This window comes from Grus americana, chromosome 20 (genome assembly GCF_028858705.1).
Source record: "Grus americana isolate bGruAme1 chromosome 20, bGruAme1.mat, whole genome shotgun sequence".
NCBI classification, from domain to species: Eukaryota; Metazoa; Chordata; class Aves; order Gruiformes; family Gruidae; genus Grus; species Grus americana.
Genome location: NC_072871.1, coordinates 3,523,058 through 3,540,065, shown reverse-complemented (window position 1 = coordinate 3,540,065; position 17,008 = coordinate 3,523,058). Strand labels below are relative to the sequence as shown.

General features: G+C 43.1%; 1 protein-coding gene across 2 annotated transcripts in view; it reads right to left on the bottom strand.

The window, feature by feature from the left end:
* PAPPA (pappalysin 1) overlaps window positions 1-17,008 on the bottom strand; it is a 180,187-nt gene that overhangs the window by 142,660 nt on the left and 20,519 nt on the right. For both annotated transcript variants that reach the window (XM_054848963.1, XM_054848962.1), the window contains exon 2: window positions 10,570-11,638. In XM_054848963.1, the coding sequence (XP_054704938.1) occupies window positions 10,570-11,638 (1,069 nt within the window). The remainder of the gene's footprint in view (window positions 1-10,569; window positions 11,639-17,008) is intronic.

Sequence of the window (17,008 nt, the reverse complement as noted above, 5' to 3'; positions counted from 1 at the left end):
CTTCATGCGATGGGGCAGATCCTTAATGGAGGAGAAATGCTGGCATGGCCCGAGTAACATATTTAATCCCCTTCTTGGCATATTCGTTTTACTGTGTCTTTCAGTATAATTTTGACATGGAATTTTCCTGGCATAAATCACACAGGTTTCCCTCTTCCCCTCCACACCACGCTGCGTAGCTCTGTGTTTTGGTAAATCTCATCTATTAATAGTTGCCCTCTGTGGCTATAAAAAAATACCTCAGTAGTCAAAAGCCAACCCTTGCTATGGAACAGCTGTGGATGCCTGAACGCACGCAGGACCCAGCATCACACAGCAAAGCCCTTTCTTGGCCCCATGTCAGAGCAAACCGATTAAATAAGGCCATAGTCAAGCTAACGGAAAAGGAGCCCCTTCCCTGCAACGGAGGGAGAGAGAGGCCGACTCCAGCACCAGGCTGGAGAAACATCAGGGTATTTCCATTTTCTCACTGACATTTTCTTTTTCTTTTTTTAACTCAGCAAACCCCCCTCCCGTGTCTTCCTCGCTCCACCCTTCTGCCAAGTCCCAATAAAATCTTGCACTTAAAGAACTAGGACAAAGACGTCACCGCAGTGAGTATCAAAGGTCGTGGGGTAAATTTTAAGGTCTAGTCTACTTTTTTTTGTTTGATTGATTTAACTGATTAAAGCATTTCTGCTCTTCCTGTGCTTTCAGCAGCATCCTGGGTAACTCAGGGGAAATTCAAACCAACCAGCTGTGATCTGTATTACAAAGTCAAGGCTGGAAATACAACACAAGGATGTTGATGGGGCCATACTGGAGAGGGTGAAAGGACAGGAATATTGTCTCCTGGTAAAGTGTCAAAGGGCTTTTATGTGTCAGAATGAGAAATATTCAGCTTAGCAGAGGATACATGGAGTTCCTCATCCTCTCAGCGCTGCAGGGTACCAGTCGCATCGCAAAGGGGCCAGTTGGTGACAAAGTACCTGGCTCCAGGAAGCAGGAATCCTCCCTGGATTTCACTTGGAATTTTCATTTGCATATACTTCTTGGAAATCCTCAGGAATTGCTGAGTTTCAGGGATTTCCACGCAATGTGTACGATGCCACAGCCATCATGAGGGTCAGTGGGGAAACGATACAGGAATCTCCAGTCCTCTGGAAACCAGGCTCGGGCTCTCAGCACTTGAGCACACCTGGTCTGAGGCTGCAGGCACTTACAAAGCCAACGCCACATAACTTCAGCACTTTTCAAATTTCCCTAGGGACATTTCACTAAGATAAATTCTCCTTGCAAAGCTAATGGGAATGATTTGAAAAACCAACAGAGTCTTGTGCTGGGGAAACCAACTACCACAGCTCCTCACTGAAGTCCTCGATTTATTGACACAACATGGATATAGCACGAAAAGCAAATTTATTCCATATTATCTACTGGCACTGTAGCTCAAAAGATGCATTTTGAGGCAGCAGAAAGAATTTTATTCTCCAAAGCCTTGTAATTCAACCCTGCTGAAGCTGCCTTCACACAAAACAGTGATGACACATCTTTTCAACGTCTAGGGCCAAAATTATTTTTAAAAGCATTGCAGGTAATTGCCATTGCTGTCATTCCAAACCACTGCTGTTTCCACTATTTTACCATCACTGATGTAACCCAACAAGTGTCAACAGCAAACATGGGCTGCTTCTGCAATTACTGAATTAACGGAAATAATACATTTCACAACAAAAAGCTCACACATATCGCTGGCCATGACCAGATCTTTAACTAGAATTTACATGAGATGTTCTGTGTTTCCACGGTTTGTTATATACTACTCAAACATCTGGGTACCTTCTAAAATAATTGGTCTGCAGGGTGCAGATTTTATCGATCTTTTTCACCGGGATGGATTGGCCACAAGAGTCTTTAAAACAACGGTAGAAAAAAATTTGCTGAACCTAGTTCTCCTGAAGAATTTCAGAAAGACCAAATTAGGCCAAAAATGGTAATCTTAGTTTCAGTGGGGTCCCTTTTTAGCAGGAGTCCCTCTAGCAGGGTCCCTCCTTTAAAAGAAAAAGGAAATTAAAAATGAAAAACAGCACTGGGGAAAAGTTAAGCGTGTACTTCAAACTCACACATGCCAGGAAATGTAGAGTTAAAGGTGAAACTCCACCCTAAAGAGCTCCATACTGGAGATATTTCAGCGAACAAACATAACGTGTTCTGAAATACAAAGACCCAGTAGGGTGCACTAGGTATGGAGTTTCAGCCTTCACTCCAAATTTCCTGGCTTTTTGGAGGTTTATTAGAGTTTCATACCCAAAAATTTAAGTACTCCAAGAAGTTTCCTCTGTGCAGCTCACCCTGATCCTTTTGGAAGCTGAGAACAAGCACTCCAATGGTGTAGCCACCCAGCCATTATTAATGAACCTGAAAACACTTTCTTGCAAATTTATGTTAATTTGGAGTGCTGAAATTATGTGCAAACTGGGTAGTTTCAGTTGAGTTACCCTGAAAAATTCCAAAATTGCAAATCTACTCAGAACAAAATTGAAGGACAGGATTTGATTGACGCCAGCAGAGCAAGTGCTCGTCATCTTCCTCCGCTGTGTGTGGGTCCTGTAACTCCGCCTCAGCCAGGGCTGGAATCAAGCAAACACAGAATTGCTTTTGACAGTAGTGGTTTGTATTCCTGGTCTAAACGCTCTACCATGTTGTGGGGTGGGGATATATCCATCTTACTTCTCAATGAATCTGGCTCTAATGGATGAAAAATGACTATAGCTATCAGCATCATGCTTTTTTACAACATCGCTTTTATGAACACGTTACAAATATTGAAGTGGTTCCAGCGTATCTCAGTAATCCTAAAAGATTTGTTGTGAGGCTCTGCATCATTGCATTTCCTGATAGCTCTAAGGAAATTACTACCAGCAACTCTCTGGAGCCTCTCCTGATCACCCACACTCTTCATCCTTCTCAGATATGCACACAGAGAAAGTTTTAGGACTGTATGATGATTTCAGTGTGTGTCTAGTGGAAAAGACACCACACGTACTTTGAAATTGGCCTCGCCAATCACTCTGCACAAGCACATCTTAGTGGTGGACAGGTGCAAAAGCAATAGTACAGCTCCAAAAGTGATGGGACAGCTCCACGGTGTCCTTATCCTGGGGTGTTTGAGAGACAATTAATTCTCGCTGCTGCAGTTAAGAGAAGATAAACCGAGACATCCACTTCTTGGGTTTCCCTAGCCCCAAACTGGGCAGAGGAGAGAGCCTGTACTGAAGGGATGACCTGCCTTCAAAAGGAGGGAAGGAAGGAAGACAGAATAGGGAGGAGGCAGACAAGGACTTAAAACATCAGGATCTGATGCCAAAGAAGTTCAAACAAAGGCCAATAGACACAGACTGTGCTTCATGCTGTTGCCTACAGATCTACCTCTGCATCCTTCCTCCTTCAATCTTTTCCAAGACCTTCCTCTTTTCCATCACCTTTCCATTTAGTTAATCCTCTCCTCACTCTGTTCCAGATATCGAATTTAAACATACACACCCAAATCCCCTGACAGACACTCCTCATACCTCCAAAATCCCCCAAAAGGCCAACAAAGTAAAAAAAGAAAGACTACCAAAAAAATCACAAGCAATGATTTCTTAGCAGAAATCTTTATTATTATTATTTTTACCAGATCAATTGATTAATTTTTTTGGGAAAAAAAAGGACAAATTTTCAAGCCCATAAACCCTTCTTTGTATTATTATTATTATCTTTTTTCCCTAACACTAGTAATTGGCTTAAGACATCCTCCCTGCTGCTGAAACCTGCCTTACTTGTAGGCTTCAGCTCTCCCAGCTACATCAAGAACATCACTGCTCTGAAAATCACAGCACTGGCACACTATTATCTGTTTCTTTTACTCAGAACTTGCACCTCTTTTCCCAGTCTTTCCATCACATCTACTGAGGCTGCAGGCAAGTCCTCTGTGGCACAAAGGGATTTTTCTACCCAAAAATATAAACTACTTATAGAAACTGCTATTTTCTGAGTAATCACACTTTTGGGTTGGCTTTCTCCCCCCGCATTAAGCTCACAGATATCGGGCAAAGGCAGAGCTGCTAGGCCAGTATTCATGCCTCTGCTCACATCAACATTTTCAGCTGAGACTATATAAAGAAAATGCACCTTATCCTTCTCACCCCTTCTCCTGAACCCTGCGAACCCACCATGTGAAGGCACCAGTAATGCTGAGGGTTTGAGGTGTGGCTACACAGAGCAAACTCCCCCAGGACATAGCACAAGTCAGCATCATCTCTTCTGAAAGATTTCTGTACATTTCCACTGGCAGCAATAGTGAAGGGATCGTTAGAAAAAAAAAAAACAAACCAACTGAAGTACTGTTTGCCCAAGTCCAGCGATCCACGTGGGAGGCGAAGTCAAATGCATTGTGTTCATGGATGCCGTAAATGGAGCACGGTGGAGGTGGCTGCTTTGTATTTCCCCAAGGGGCAGCTATTGCTTGGCAGAATTGAACTTAAATTCCTATCAGAAGTCTGAAAGATAGGACAGGAATTGCAAATACAAGTATTGCACCTGGTTAAGCTTGCCACAGAAATAGCCTGTGCTTTGCATCTTTCTCTGTGTGAAAGGTGCAACCTCCTGAATTTACAGAAGGTTTCAGCTGCCGCTAATTAAAAACACAGAGGGCACCTCACACCCACTGCTAAAGAGAGGTTGTACACAAATGGGTATGGGAGGAAAACAGGGTGATTAATGCAAAGCCCCACAGCACTTTAAAGAGGCATGTTGGACGTGATCAAACTGTGGGTCTTTGTGTAAGACAGTATAATTTGAATTGATCAGCAAAGAGAATAAAACAGCTTACACACACTGCTCCTTTTCCGAACTTGGGAGGGGATGAGCTCCACCTTGGTTGCCTAAACAGAGGCTGGTAAGGGGTTGCTGGAGAGCGTCTGTGCCCACAGGGCATCTGGGCCTGGAGGACGCAGTGCTGCAGAGCAGCGAGGGGCAACCTCGGTCCTTGCCAAATCTGCAGATTCTGCGCTTGCAAATGTGGAGTTCCAGAGCCAAACGGGTCTGCATTAGCACTGGAGAGTATAATAATACTTTAATCTATTGTCTCCCACAAGGATTCTTAATGATCTCTGATAGTTTACTCCATAGATTTTATAGGCTGTCTTCATTCCAAGCATCCTGCAGTTTGACCAGACAGTGATCTTTTTACATAATGGATAACGGCCATGAAACAAACCATGAGTCCTATGAGTCTTGGGGAAAAAATGTTTCTTGAAAAAAACTGTTGGAAAAGATGACTGTGGGTCAAGCTAAATCGAGCAAACTCCTACTGTTTCTAGGGTGTGCAATTGTATACGTAGAAATAGTTTCTGTAGTACCGAAGTCCTGTCTATATCAGAATTCAATACTAGACTTATAAATGTCAGTTGCTAGCATGGGAACAGATGCAACTCCTCCCAGCTGATTAACATCCCTGACATCTGGAATAGAGGACAGCGTAAACACAGGGAACAGAGGATTTCCTGTGGGGACTTGGCTTTTGGGTGACAACTACCAAGATACAGTAACTCTGTCCTTGAGAGTGTTACCTCTCCACCTTCTAAACAGCCCTGGGGCTGGTAATTAAAGAACTGGACATTTAACGCCGAATCCCTAGACAAAAACTCAGCTATTTGCTACATGTCTGTCTGATACCTGTGTGAATGCAGGAATCCTTGATGTCAAGAGCTGCACAATGGTCTCTTCCAGGCAGGGGATTAAGTTCTCAAGCTTCCTGAATTGAAGAGCTTTGATGAATTTCTTCTGTTCTTTTTAGTGTTTAGGATTAGGTGGAAATTAATCCTTTATTGGGAATCAAGGAGTATTTCTTACAACTCTTCTAGCTACTAGAAAAGGGCATTAAGTATGCCTCCCTCCTCTGGAGTAATTTGCCCATATTTTGCAAAGAAGCCTTGTGAAAAGATTTCCAGTGGAAAAGAAGGAAAAAGAGTTAAGAGGCTGACCTGATCTGATCAGAAACTCCATGGAGGAGCCCTGAAGTGCAGCCACAGCTCAGTTACCTGCACAAAGTTGACCTAGGCTGCAGATTAGTCAGCCATTTCCTGCTTTTAACGCTACTGCTGCCATCCACATGGCATAGCACTGTGTGCTCTTCATACCTGCCCTGCCATACCCATTGCTGTTCAAAACCACTATTTCTACTAATTTCTACAAATTGTTCAAACGTGTATTCAGAGCCTAGTTTATGTATGACCGGAATGTGCCAATGCCCTTAATCTTGAGCAAGCTGATATGCCCCAGCCCTAAGCTTTGCTGACCTGCACAACACAAGCGTTGGAAAAGGCCACAGAAAAGGTTGGGACCAGCAGGGCACTGGACACCTGCTCGTTGGGTCGGTGTCACCCTTAGTCTGCAGGCAGGTGCTGCAAATAGACTCTGGAGCGTGTACAGCTCATCCCTGGCCCTTGTTCAGGCAGAGCAGAAGGGTTGCGGGAGCCTTCAGGGCACACATGTGGATGTTGAGAAAGCCTATCCCCAGGTCAGTTATTCTGAGGGGATTTCCAGCAAGTATTCAGTAGATTGTATGAATCGAGGGAGTCTGAAGACACTCCAGTAGCTTTTACTGTTTCAGGAATTTCATCAGCATTTTCCTAAGAAGGCATCGAGGGGAATGCTTTCTTATCTGTCCATGCGATCCTGTGGTGAAGCCTGATGTGCAAGCCCAATATTACATAAAAGGAATGGCTCAGTTAACCATAGTATGGTGCAAGAATTTGCCACATCAAATGGCACACACAGAGCATGATTTCCTATTATCCCTTGCTGTTTGTTTCAAGTTTCTTGACAAGGAGCCATGGTAGGTGTCATGAGCTCAAAGTCTTCCCTATTTTGTAACCAGCAATATCCCAAACAACACAAGGAATGTGTCTTTCTGGCAAGTGTGTTTATCCTTGCTCCTTCCTTTTGTATTGGGCCAGAGTGTATGATCTTAGCATGTTTTAATTTCCCAGAATTGCAGAAATAAAGAAAAGCTCCACAATATTTGCTGGGACTAAACACATTTTGTCTCACTCTCATGAAATTATTAAAAAGAAGTGAGGCAGATATTCTTGGATAAAGCCTGCTGTGTGGCTAATGATAACCAGTCTTTTGGTTTTTCCCCGTAGGCTATTAAAAAAGAGGACAGATGATCTAGTTGGTACCACAATGTTTACAGCTTTCTGCTGAGCAGCTCTGAGAGCAGAGTTCCCATCCATTGGTGCTGTCTCTCTGGCAAACTTCTTTACGGATATGCCACTGTATTTAAATCTCTGTGCACCAACATCCCGCTACCTAACTATGGCACAGAATATCAGCTCTTTGCAGGAAAATGTTTTTTAGAAAGATGCCAGAAAGAGAGGTTGGAGAGAGGAAAAAAAAAACCAAACCACAACAGCTCTGCTGCTGGCATCAGCTCTAAGGTCACCAAGGTTGAACCACAACAGCAACTAAAGGATGCCATCAAAGTAGCTCAGCACTTTGTCCAAGAAACTTGTAATGCAGATCAGAGGTGTCTTGAAATTGTTCCAGTGATATCACGTCTCTGGTTGCACTTAGTCAAGAAGCATCCAGAGAGTTTTTTGTAACAAGACCCATAGCAACTTTGTCCCAGGACAGAGGTGTGATGGACTGGGACTGAGACAGAAGAAGGAAAGTGACTGGAAATGGATACATCTTCTTTTGGGGATGAAGAGGCACTGAAGAGAGTTCCTGTTTATAACAGCATTAATCAAGCATTAGCACTTTTTGGTTGGTTCCAGAGGACAAAAGTATTTCAGGAATAAACTCTGCATGGTGAACAGCTGGCTACAACTGCTGACACTAAGGGTGTACAAGGAACAAAACCCAGTAGCGTCTGAGGCCCCCCCCAGTACCAAGGAAGGCTGTGAAGAGTCTTTGCAACACAAAGCTCAGTAAACTTTTTACTGGTACCATTTCATCTTTTTCCCCCTTTTTATTTGATGCCTCACCAGACTCTTTTCCCTTTCTTCTGCTGTTGTTAGACCGAACTTTGTCAGAGGAAATACCTGGAATTAGATGTGAGCTCTCAGTGGCTGTGGAGATGTCTTCATTGATGTGGTGCAAGGCCTGCACTAGAGGGGACTGAGGACTCTTTGCCAATGAAAGTGATGACAAGAGGGGCTGGTGATGCAAAATGGACCCAGATGGTGCCAACTGAGTCACAGATTTTGACTGAGTCACTAATTGGCATGGAAATCTCTCTCAGGGGATGATGCTGAGGGCAATACCAAAGCCAAACATAGGGTCTGAATCTTCACCCTTTTAGTCAATGAAGGCTCCGCTGCCAAAGCCACTGCCCTAAACCTGTATTTGTTAGCCTAAATACTCAGTGTTCAGCCTTACAAACCTCAATGATCAAGTCCACAGGCCTAACTGCTGTATTTTGCCACACTGAGTGCAAACATCCATCATAGCGGTGGGTATGAGCTCAGTCTAAGCACATCAGCCACCAAATAAAGGCTCCAGGGAGATGAAGTATCTTCTACTGCCCTTCTTCATTCATTGCAAATGATCAACGCTGCATTACGATGTCTGTGCAAAGACAAATAAATGAGATCTAACCGTTGTAAAAAAATCTTTGGAGGATCTATGGATTTTCTTGGGCTCTACACTGTGAAAAAGGACCTTCAGGTCTCCCTCACTGACTTCAGTGTGTCACTCAAGAGGAGGTGCTTCTCAAGCCAAAATGAACATGTAGAAGATCTGTGAGCTCAATGGCACGAAATGCAAATCCTCCAGACAAGTTCAGCAAGGTGGTTGTCTCCAAAAGGAACATACAACTGCGTATGAAAAGCATGCTGTCTTAAGGTAACATCAGATTTTGGAACTACATTTCTTGCTTGGGCTTGTGCAAGTACAATCTGTGCAGCAAAAAAGACTTTATTTGAAATAGAAACATCTCTGTACGTCAAAATAACATTAAGGCACAGTCTTAAATCTGTCAACTAAAATTTACAAGGCTTTTCTTGTTTCATTTTGTATGGGTATTATGCTGGTCACAGAACAAGTGATAAAAGGGTACTATCAGATTAAAAATAATGTATTTTTCTAAAAATTGTCATAGCTGTTATAACTAACACCTCGAGTTCTCAGAACTATGGTGTTAAAACAATCCAATTTGCATTATGCCTTTGATGATATTTGCTTAGTTGTGTTCCTCTCCAGTTGAACAGTATTAAAAGATTGGTATTTTTCCTTTCAATATTTTCCATCGTTAGTATTTAAAGTATTTCCTCATTTGAGCTTTGTTCACTGGTAACTGACTGAAGTCAAGCTGAGCTATAAGGGTTTTTTAAAAAACAACCTCACTGGAGTTTAAAAAAAAACCAACAAAACACTAGAAAGGAAGCATTTCTTTGCAGCCTAATTATGTGTATTTAAAGCTCCAGTAGAGCTGATAATGTTGTTTAAAAACTTCCCTCTACTAAGGAAGTTACAAATATAGCTGGAATTGCTATAACGGAAGCAACTCCAGAACGGCTCATACTTTCCTTCTTAACCTGAATTTTAGTGTTGACAACACAGGGTGTTCTGACCATTTAGATGTTTTTCCCCCATGACTCCATGAATTGCCCTAAAAAAGCCTGCAACACGGGATACAGGCAACAGATTTTCAGCTTTGACTTTCATCTTCTGTGTGTTTATATTTCTAACTCATTCACTGGGAACACTTTTTTGCTTAAACATACTAACTCTTATCTGAAGATGACCAAAAAACAAGCTGGAGTAATTGTAGGTACGTGGTACTCAACTGATGTAAGTTATTCAAGGATGCCCCTCTTCACGCTACGTCACAAAGAAGCCTTTAGCTGAGGATCTCAGGATTTTATAAACTCACATCCACCCACAGAAAGTAGCCCTGCCATTTGCAACGAGGTAGCATTACCCCCATTTTCATATATATATACATATATATATATACACACACACACACATATATATATGGGGGGGGGGGCACAGAAGAGTTCAATTACCCACCCAACGTGTGCAACAGCACTGCCAGGAACCTGGTAGCCACCTCCCTCCTCATAACCCACAGACTCAGCTGCCCCTCCACAGCAGTGCTTACAGAAAGCTGTACTTATAGCATTAAGAATATAGAATAACCTACCTGCCTTCAAAGAAGTCCTACAGACTATGAGTTTTCTATGACATCCAATCCCCACTTAAAAGTCCATGCTTAAAATAAACTGTGCAATGCTACAACATACTGCTCATACCAACAACTAATGGGGCTCCCAAAGTTGGCTGCTTTGGTCTTTAGCACTTTCTTTTTTGCCCAGATAGAGAATACCAATTCAATGGTAAGATGCTGTCGAGACCATTACCGAGACTGCATTTGGATAACTGTAACATGAGCCAAATACTACCAAAAAAAAAAACCCTACAAATTCCAAATCCCATAATGACAACAACACAAGTGTTCAACAGCCAACAGGCTGATCAATACCTAGACAAATATTCATTAATATGATCATAAAAAAGCTTGTTTAAGAAATTGCCTACCTGTAAGGAGAATATGGGTCAAAGCATGTCTTGGTGACTTCTGTTATCTCTGGGTTACAGCATTCCCCACCATCGAAGTTGTATCTCTCATAATTACAATCCATGTCACACACACCGTTCTGCTTCTTCTTGTTGAAGAGCGTGTGGCGTACGTGTCGGCAGTCTCCACCATCATACCCAGTCAAGGTGTGGTTGCACTCAGGATCACAGTTCTCGTCCCCGATCTTGCTGATATCACAGTTGGCCAGGATGAGTCGATGGCGAAGGGAAGAGTTCTTCACCTCCAGCACTTCCAGCTCCCAGGTGATGTTGTAGCGGCTGAAAGCCTCATTTAAATGCTGATGCTGGAACTCAATCTGCTGCCGGCTGACGGTGGGGTTCTGGTGTTTGTCATCATAGAGATTTACCACACGGTAGCGAACGATTTTGTTGCGGCGGAAGCTGGGGAGCTTGTTGTAGCTGGCAATTACGTCCGTGTTGTCACAGACTGTCTGTCCGCAGAGAGGAGGGTCTAGGCTGGTATCCAGCAAATAGCCGTGGTGATAGCTGAACTTGCTCTGAGGACTGCTGCCATCCTTCATGGGAGACCAGGTGTTTTTCACATTCAGTAAACTGTCTTGAAGAACTAGCTGAGGTAGAGGCGTGTCTTGTCTGTGAATTGCCTGGCCCATGTCCAACAAGATCTCCTTCTGAGACCGGGCTGTCCTCCAAAGGCTGAAGTGCTCTACGTAACCCCGATAGTTCTGGTTCAGGGCATTTCCTCCAACCATGAGCACCTTGCACTTCAATGTCAGAAGACTGAAGATGCTGCCCACTTGCTCTCCACTTGTGGCCACCTGGGCACCATTCACATAGAGTTTCATCAGGTGCCCATCATACGTGGCAGCCAGATGCACCCACTGGTTGGGGAGGTAGCTGCGATGTGCTGCAATGGTGGTTACTTTGCGAGCACGGTCCGTCTTCAGAGAGAAGAAATAGCGGGGGTCTCTATTCCCCTGGTCACTGACGGTGTTAATCCCCAGGACCCATCCTCGGTCACGGGAGGTGTAAGAACATTTGTCATATAGTCCTATGTGCCGCCAAAAAAGAAATACGAATAAATAAGGATGACAGAATAAAGAAATTAGACTTTAAATTGTATAAATATATCTCTATATATGTATATACACATACTCACCTACATATGTTAGAAAGTTAGTGTACGAGAAAGACATTAAATCATCTAGTGTATGATTGTGAGAGGTCATGTTAAGACTTGCTATTAAAGGTCCAATTTTGCCAGTGGCATGTATGAATGGGATTCCCCTTTCTGGACCAAAGACCAAAACCCTTTTGCGAATTCCTATCAGGAAAAAGTCATACCGTGCATTTCATTCTTACCTTCACTCAAGCCATACATCACTGGTTGAAAATAAGAAGAGTCTTGAGAAGCAATCCTTGTTGACCTCACTCATACCTCATACCTCTGAACCCTGTATCTAATTAGGTCCAGAGGAGAAATAACTGTGAAATCTAAGTACTGCACAGTTTGAGCAACACTGAGCAGCTGCAATAATCCAGGTACGATCAAGCACCAAATCCTACAGACAGTGAATGGGATGTGTTCAGGCTACCTTCAAATTCATACCCCATAAAAAACAGGAAGGAAATGGCATACGTTGATATGCTGGATGTGCAGAACAAGGTATATACCACACCAGAAAAGGGCAACAGACATGCACGGAGGGACACACACATTCAGATTCTTGCCCCCTCACACACACTTCATAACAATTTGGTGCACTGCAGCGAACATACACTAATGATTTCTCTCACAGACAAAGTGTGGATCCACACCTAAAGCCCTCTCAACCAGTCTTCGGACATCTCCAAGTGGTGGGAAGAGTCTGCTCCTTCTCAGTTTGGGACACGAGGTTTGGCAAGTTAAAGACAAACATTTCCATCTTTCAGTTCCAAAAGGCCAAGGGCTGCAGGGACACCCCTCAACTGAAGAAATAATCGTTAGAGCCTTCAGCACCAAACGACCTTTCTTCTATCAGCACATAGAAAGCAATCCTTCCCCCAGGCCTTCACTTCCAAAAGCCTAAACAAAAATCATAAATCTCTGACAGCTCAGTCCTCATGAAAAGACTAAATATCCCCTTACCTCACCCCTGCACCCTAACCCTCCCAGCACTACAACCAAATAACATCTTCTGCTTCTGACTAAGTTGCTCAACAGCCATCTGTTAACAATCACTCATTAACAGTGCAGTCTTGTCTAGTATCAACAGAGCAAAGGTTACAGGAGCATTCACTGTATTTTTCCTCCCCTCTCCCAGCACCCACCTTCCCCCCTCTCCTCACACCCTTCCCCTCTCCTCCTCCTCCCCCTGTAAAAAAAGTCTTCTGATGGGAAAGTTAAAAAAATTTAAACAGGCCTTTTTTTCTGCACGCTGGTATTTTGCTAGGGACTCTGAGCTCCCCCTTTTCCTGTTTCCTTTGGAAGAGAGATCCCAGGGTTCGGAAGGTAATGTGTTTATTCATCTGTAGGGCGCACTCAGTTCAAAACCTTTTCGAGACCAGCTTCTAGTTTATACTGCTACTTCTGATCATGAGAAAGGAGAGGAGGAGAACCAGGGAAGGAAAAAACCAAATATGCTAAAAAAAAAAAAAAAAAAAAAAAAAGACATCTGCTGGGATGGATATTTACCTGAGAAATTCATGATATGAAAGCCAAAGCTACCAATGACCTTCTGGAGTCTGTTTTTAAAACTTATTTTAGTTTTTCTTTATGGAATAAATGCTTTTACAAAACATTCATTTTCAGACATATGAGAGCCCATAAACGTCTGCATTTTTATGAATCTCAAATGAAGGTATTGTCCAATGATAGTGGGTGGATAATACTGCAATGAATGAGAAGACAGCTGGCAAGACAAGTCCCTCTTCCAAATAAGTCATAAAAATCTCAACTTATTGTAATAAGACCATTAGAGCTGGTCAGACATTTTGTAAGAGAGTTTTTGCCTGCCAAGAATTGCCAACATGGTGAGGGCAGAAAAAGTGATGCAGAAATGGGCTAGTCCCAACGGATCTCTCTGAGAAGGTGCAGGTCTTCAATATGGCCAGGGGAACCCCAGGGACTCCCTCAGCTGTTCTGACTGCAAGCACAGAAGATCCATCCATCCCAGCTATGGTCCCCACCATCCCCTGCCACCTTTGCCGCCAAACGACTGAATTCTCCAGGCCTGCAGACCACAGGGCAGCTGCACATGCAATAGCTGCTCCACCTGTTTCTTAAGGCATCCAAGATCCCTGCTGTTAGACGGGTGGCTGGAAGTCCTGGAACAGGCTTCTGGGGTCTCCAGCTCTGGGGAAGTCCACCATACAGTCTTTAAGGGTCAAGTTTTTTGGCTTTTTGTACTGTTCAGGGCTGGAAATATTCCCCCAAAGAACTAATAAATTACTGTGGAATGGAAATTCAGTTTCCTAGCCAGGATTAAAGAACATCTTCCTCTCTCTCTGAAGTGCTGCATGATGCTAGTGATTGACCTCAGCTGAACAGATGGAGCTGCTGGAGGAATACTACAGAATAGTAGCAATCCTCCCTTGCCTTTGAGCATTTAAACCCTGATGTGATGCAACGTGTCTTGAGTTTGGCTCAAACAGCTGCCATCAATTCAAGATTTACAGGGAGCCAAAGGAGGGCAGAAAAAGAAGAAAACCAGTGACAATAGGGACACCACTGAACATGCCAGTATGAAAGCTGCTGAACTAAAACAGTCTACTATTCCAGTTCCTTACATTTTCTAGTTTAAGGCAAAGGTCATTACTGAATCCATATGCCACGCACAGTACTCTTTTCTCAAAGTTTTACTATTACAGACATCCAACTCTTGATGAAAAGATGGATTGAACACAATCCCTTCAGCAGCAAGGCTTGTTTTATTCTTAAGAGAAAGGAAAAAGAGTCAGAAAAGAGATAAGAAACTCACACTCCCTCTAACTTGCAAGTCGTACCAGTTCTTTATGACCTTCTTTTGCTCATATGCTGTACCTACTTTCCCAATCCTTCGCTTACTTTTGGCTTTAGACTACAAATCCTCCGGCTAAGGGAGTGTCACTTTTCCGTTTTGTCCCCAGCACAATGAAACTAATTTCAGCTGGGACTTTGGATGTCATAATAAAAGAATTTATTACTTCTTCTATGACAACTAATAAGGGCAAAGCCATTGGAAGAGGGACATGTGAAATAATTGCCAGAACTTCTGAAAACTGAATAATTTGATGTTTTCACAATTTATTTCAATTTAGTAAAAGGTTCCATAGCCATGAGTTATTTCTCAGACATAATTAAGAACATTTTAAACAAGAGGCCTCTTTTACCCCAAACAAGGCTGTTTTTGAGCAAAATCACCCCTCACAATGGTTGACACTCTGAATTTCAAAATTCAGCTGTGACCACAACCAACATTTACATGAAAAACATACAGAGTTTAGATTCTCATTTACACTGAGAATTCTTTACAATAATGTGGTAAAGGACATTTTTAGCTACTTAATATCCCTTTACAAACCAAGAGTGGTGTAAAGAGGCCTCATGGTAAATGAGACTCAAGCCAATGACTGCAAAACCACAATTTGGCGAATATGCCTGAAGTTTCTGAGCCAAGAAATGGTGCGAAATAAAACTGATGTTTGTTTTCCCCACAGCAATTAGATTAAAAAAATATGTACAAGTTTCATACAGCAGCAAACAGTTTTCCTCACTTCTGCTTACCCTGAGTTGCTAGAAAGGGATGGAGCTACAGCTGAGAAGAATACTGACAGCCCTTCTAACTCCTTAGTCTGATTTTTTCCCTGTAAAGCTCCTGTTCCTAAAGCCCAAGGGATTCAAATGGAATTTTATCTCTTATTAAAAAAAAAATAAGAGGTGCTAGTTCAGCTTTCCAGTAAGAGGCATTGGTAACCTTCCTTCCCCACAGAGGAGTGAGTCACTTTTCAGACAACTCTGGAGAAGTGCATGGACAGAATAAGATGCCACATTCCGGTATGCCTGGCCAGAGACAGACTTTGATGGCCCATGAGGCTCCTTCCAGTCCCATAATGTTTGTCCCTTATAGGAAAAGTAAATTCCTAGGCATCAAAAGAGTGGGGAAAGCTGGAAAATTAAACTCCAAAGGTCCAAACCCAAAAGCCAAACATGGAAAACCAGAAACACAGTCTCTCCCTTTTTTTTTTTTTTTTTTTTTTTTTACAAGTTAAGTCTCAGTTCTTTGGCTACGGAGGCACAACTGCTCTAGTATACAACTGTCCATCTGACCCCTTCTAGGAGGCCCTAACCAAGGCCAGCGTATGATTTATAACCCAGTTTGTTCTCAGGACTTCACTGGGGACTTAGAGCCGCATCCTCACGTGGGCCCTGTGCGCTGGGCAGGATTTGGCAGCACAGCGTGTAGCATCAGCTGCTGAACTACTGGAAGAAAGTCCAGGGTGAGGACACGAGGCATTGCTGGAACCAAGATTGTGATGCTGAGACTGGAGAAGATGTTTATCGGCAGCAGCCACAGAGAAACGGGAAGTCACAGCTAGAGGCTGTAGCTGCTGGAGTCATAAGTAGCTCTCTCTGCGGGCAGAATTTGAAAGAAGAGAGGCTGAAGTAGCCCATGCAAGCTGCTGTAATCCACTTAAATATTATCAATAACAGACTCCAGGCCTCCCTCATTCACTTCAGTGCAGTTTCTTGTGTCTTGCTAACAGCAAGCTTCCCGGTAATCAGCCCCGCCATAGAATTACCTAAGAATTTAATTCTTTATGCAGGAAAAGTTTCCTCACTTTGCTGAGCAACGGGAAGGGAAGAAAAAAAAAGAAAAAAGAAAAAAAGAAAAAAGACTTGTTATGCTTTCCTTTCCAGGAGCCGAGAGGCTGGGGGAAGGGGAAGAAGGAGGTCAGTTTGACTTTGAACACATCAGGTGTGCTGCAGAGCCCGTCACAGTCGTGCAAGGCAGAACAGAAAACAGTGCCCTGCACTTCTGAAAGTTGGCCGTGCCTGTTTTGCCGGGAGACTACAACCAGAGGTGACAGGACTCAGTTATGAAAGGGGAATTTAGGTCAACAATCAAAGCTGCAGTCAGGGGGCCCAAGAACAGGGAGCTAAAGGTTGGGGCTGTTTTTTTTCTTTAGCATGCTTTAATCGTTTAGTATCAAAGCACAGAGGAACGCTTGAAAGAGCAAATATTCTACAGGAACCTATAGAAAGCTTTTATCTGTCCAGAGGAAAATAATTAAAACCGACAGATTCGGGTTAAGTATCCCCATGTTCCATGCAATTGGATAAGTCAGCGAAGATCCACTGGAGCAGTTCTTGAGTTCTGCACTAGATATTTCATGGTATGACGTTGAACCCAATATAGTTTTACAAAGGGGAGAAATAATCTCTCCTTTCCTTTGCCATGCT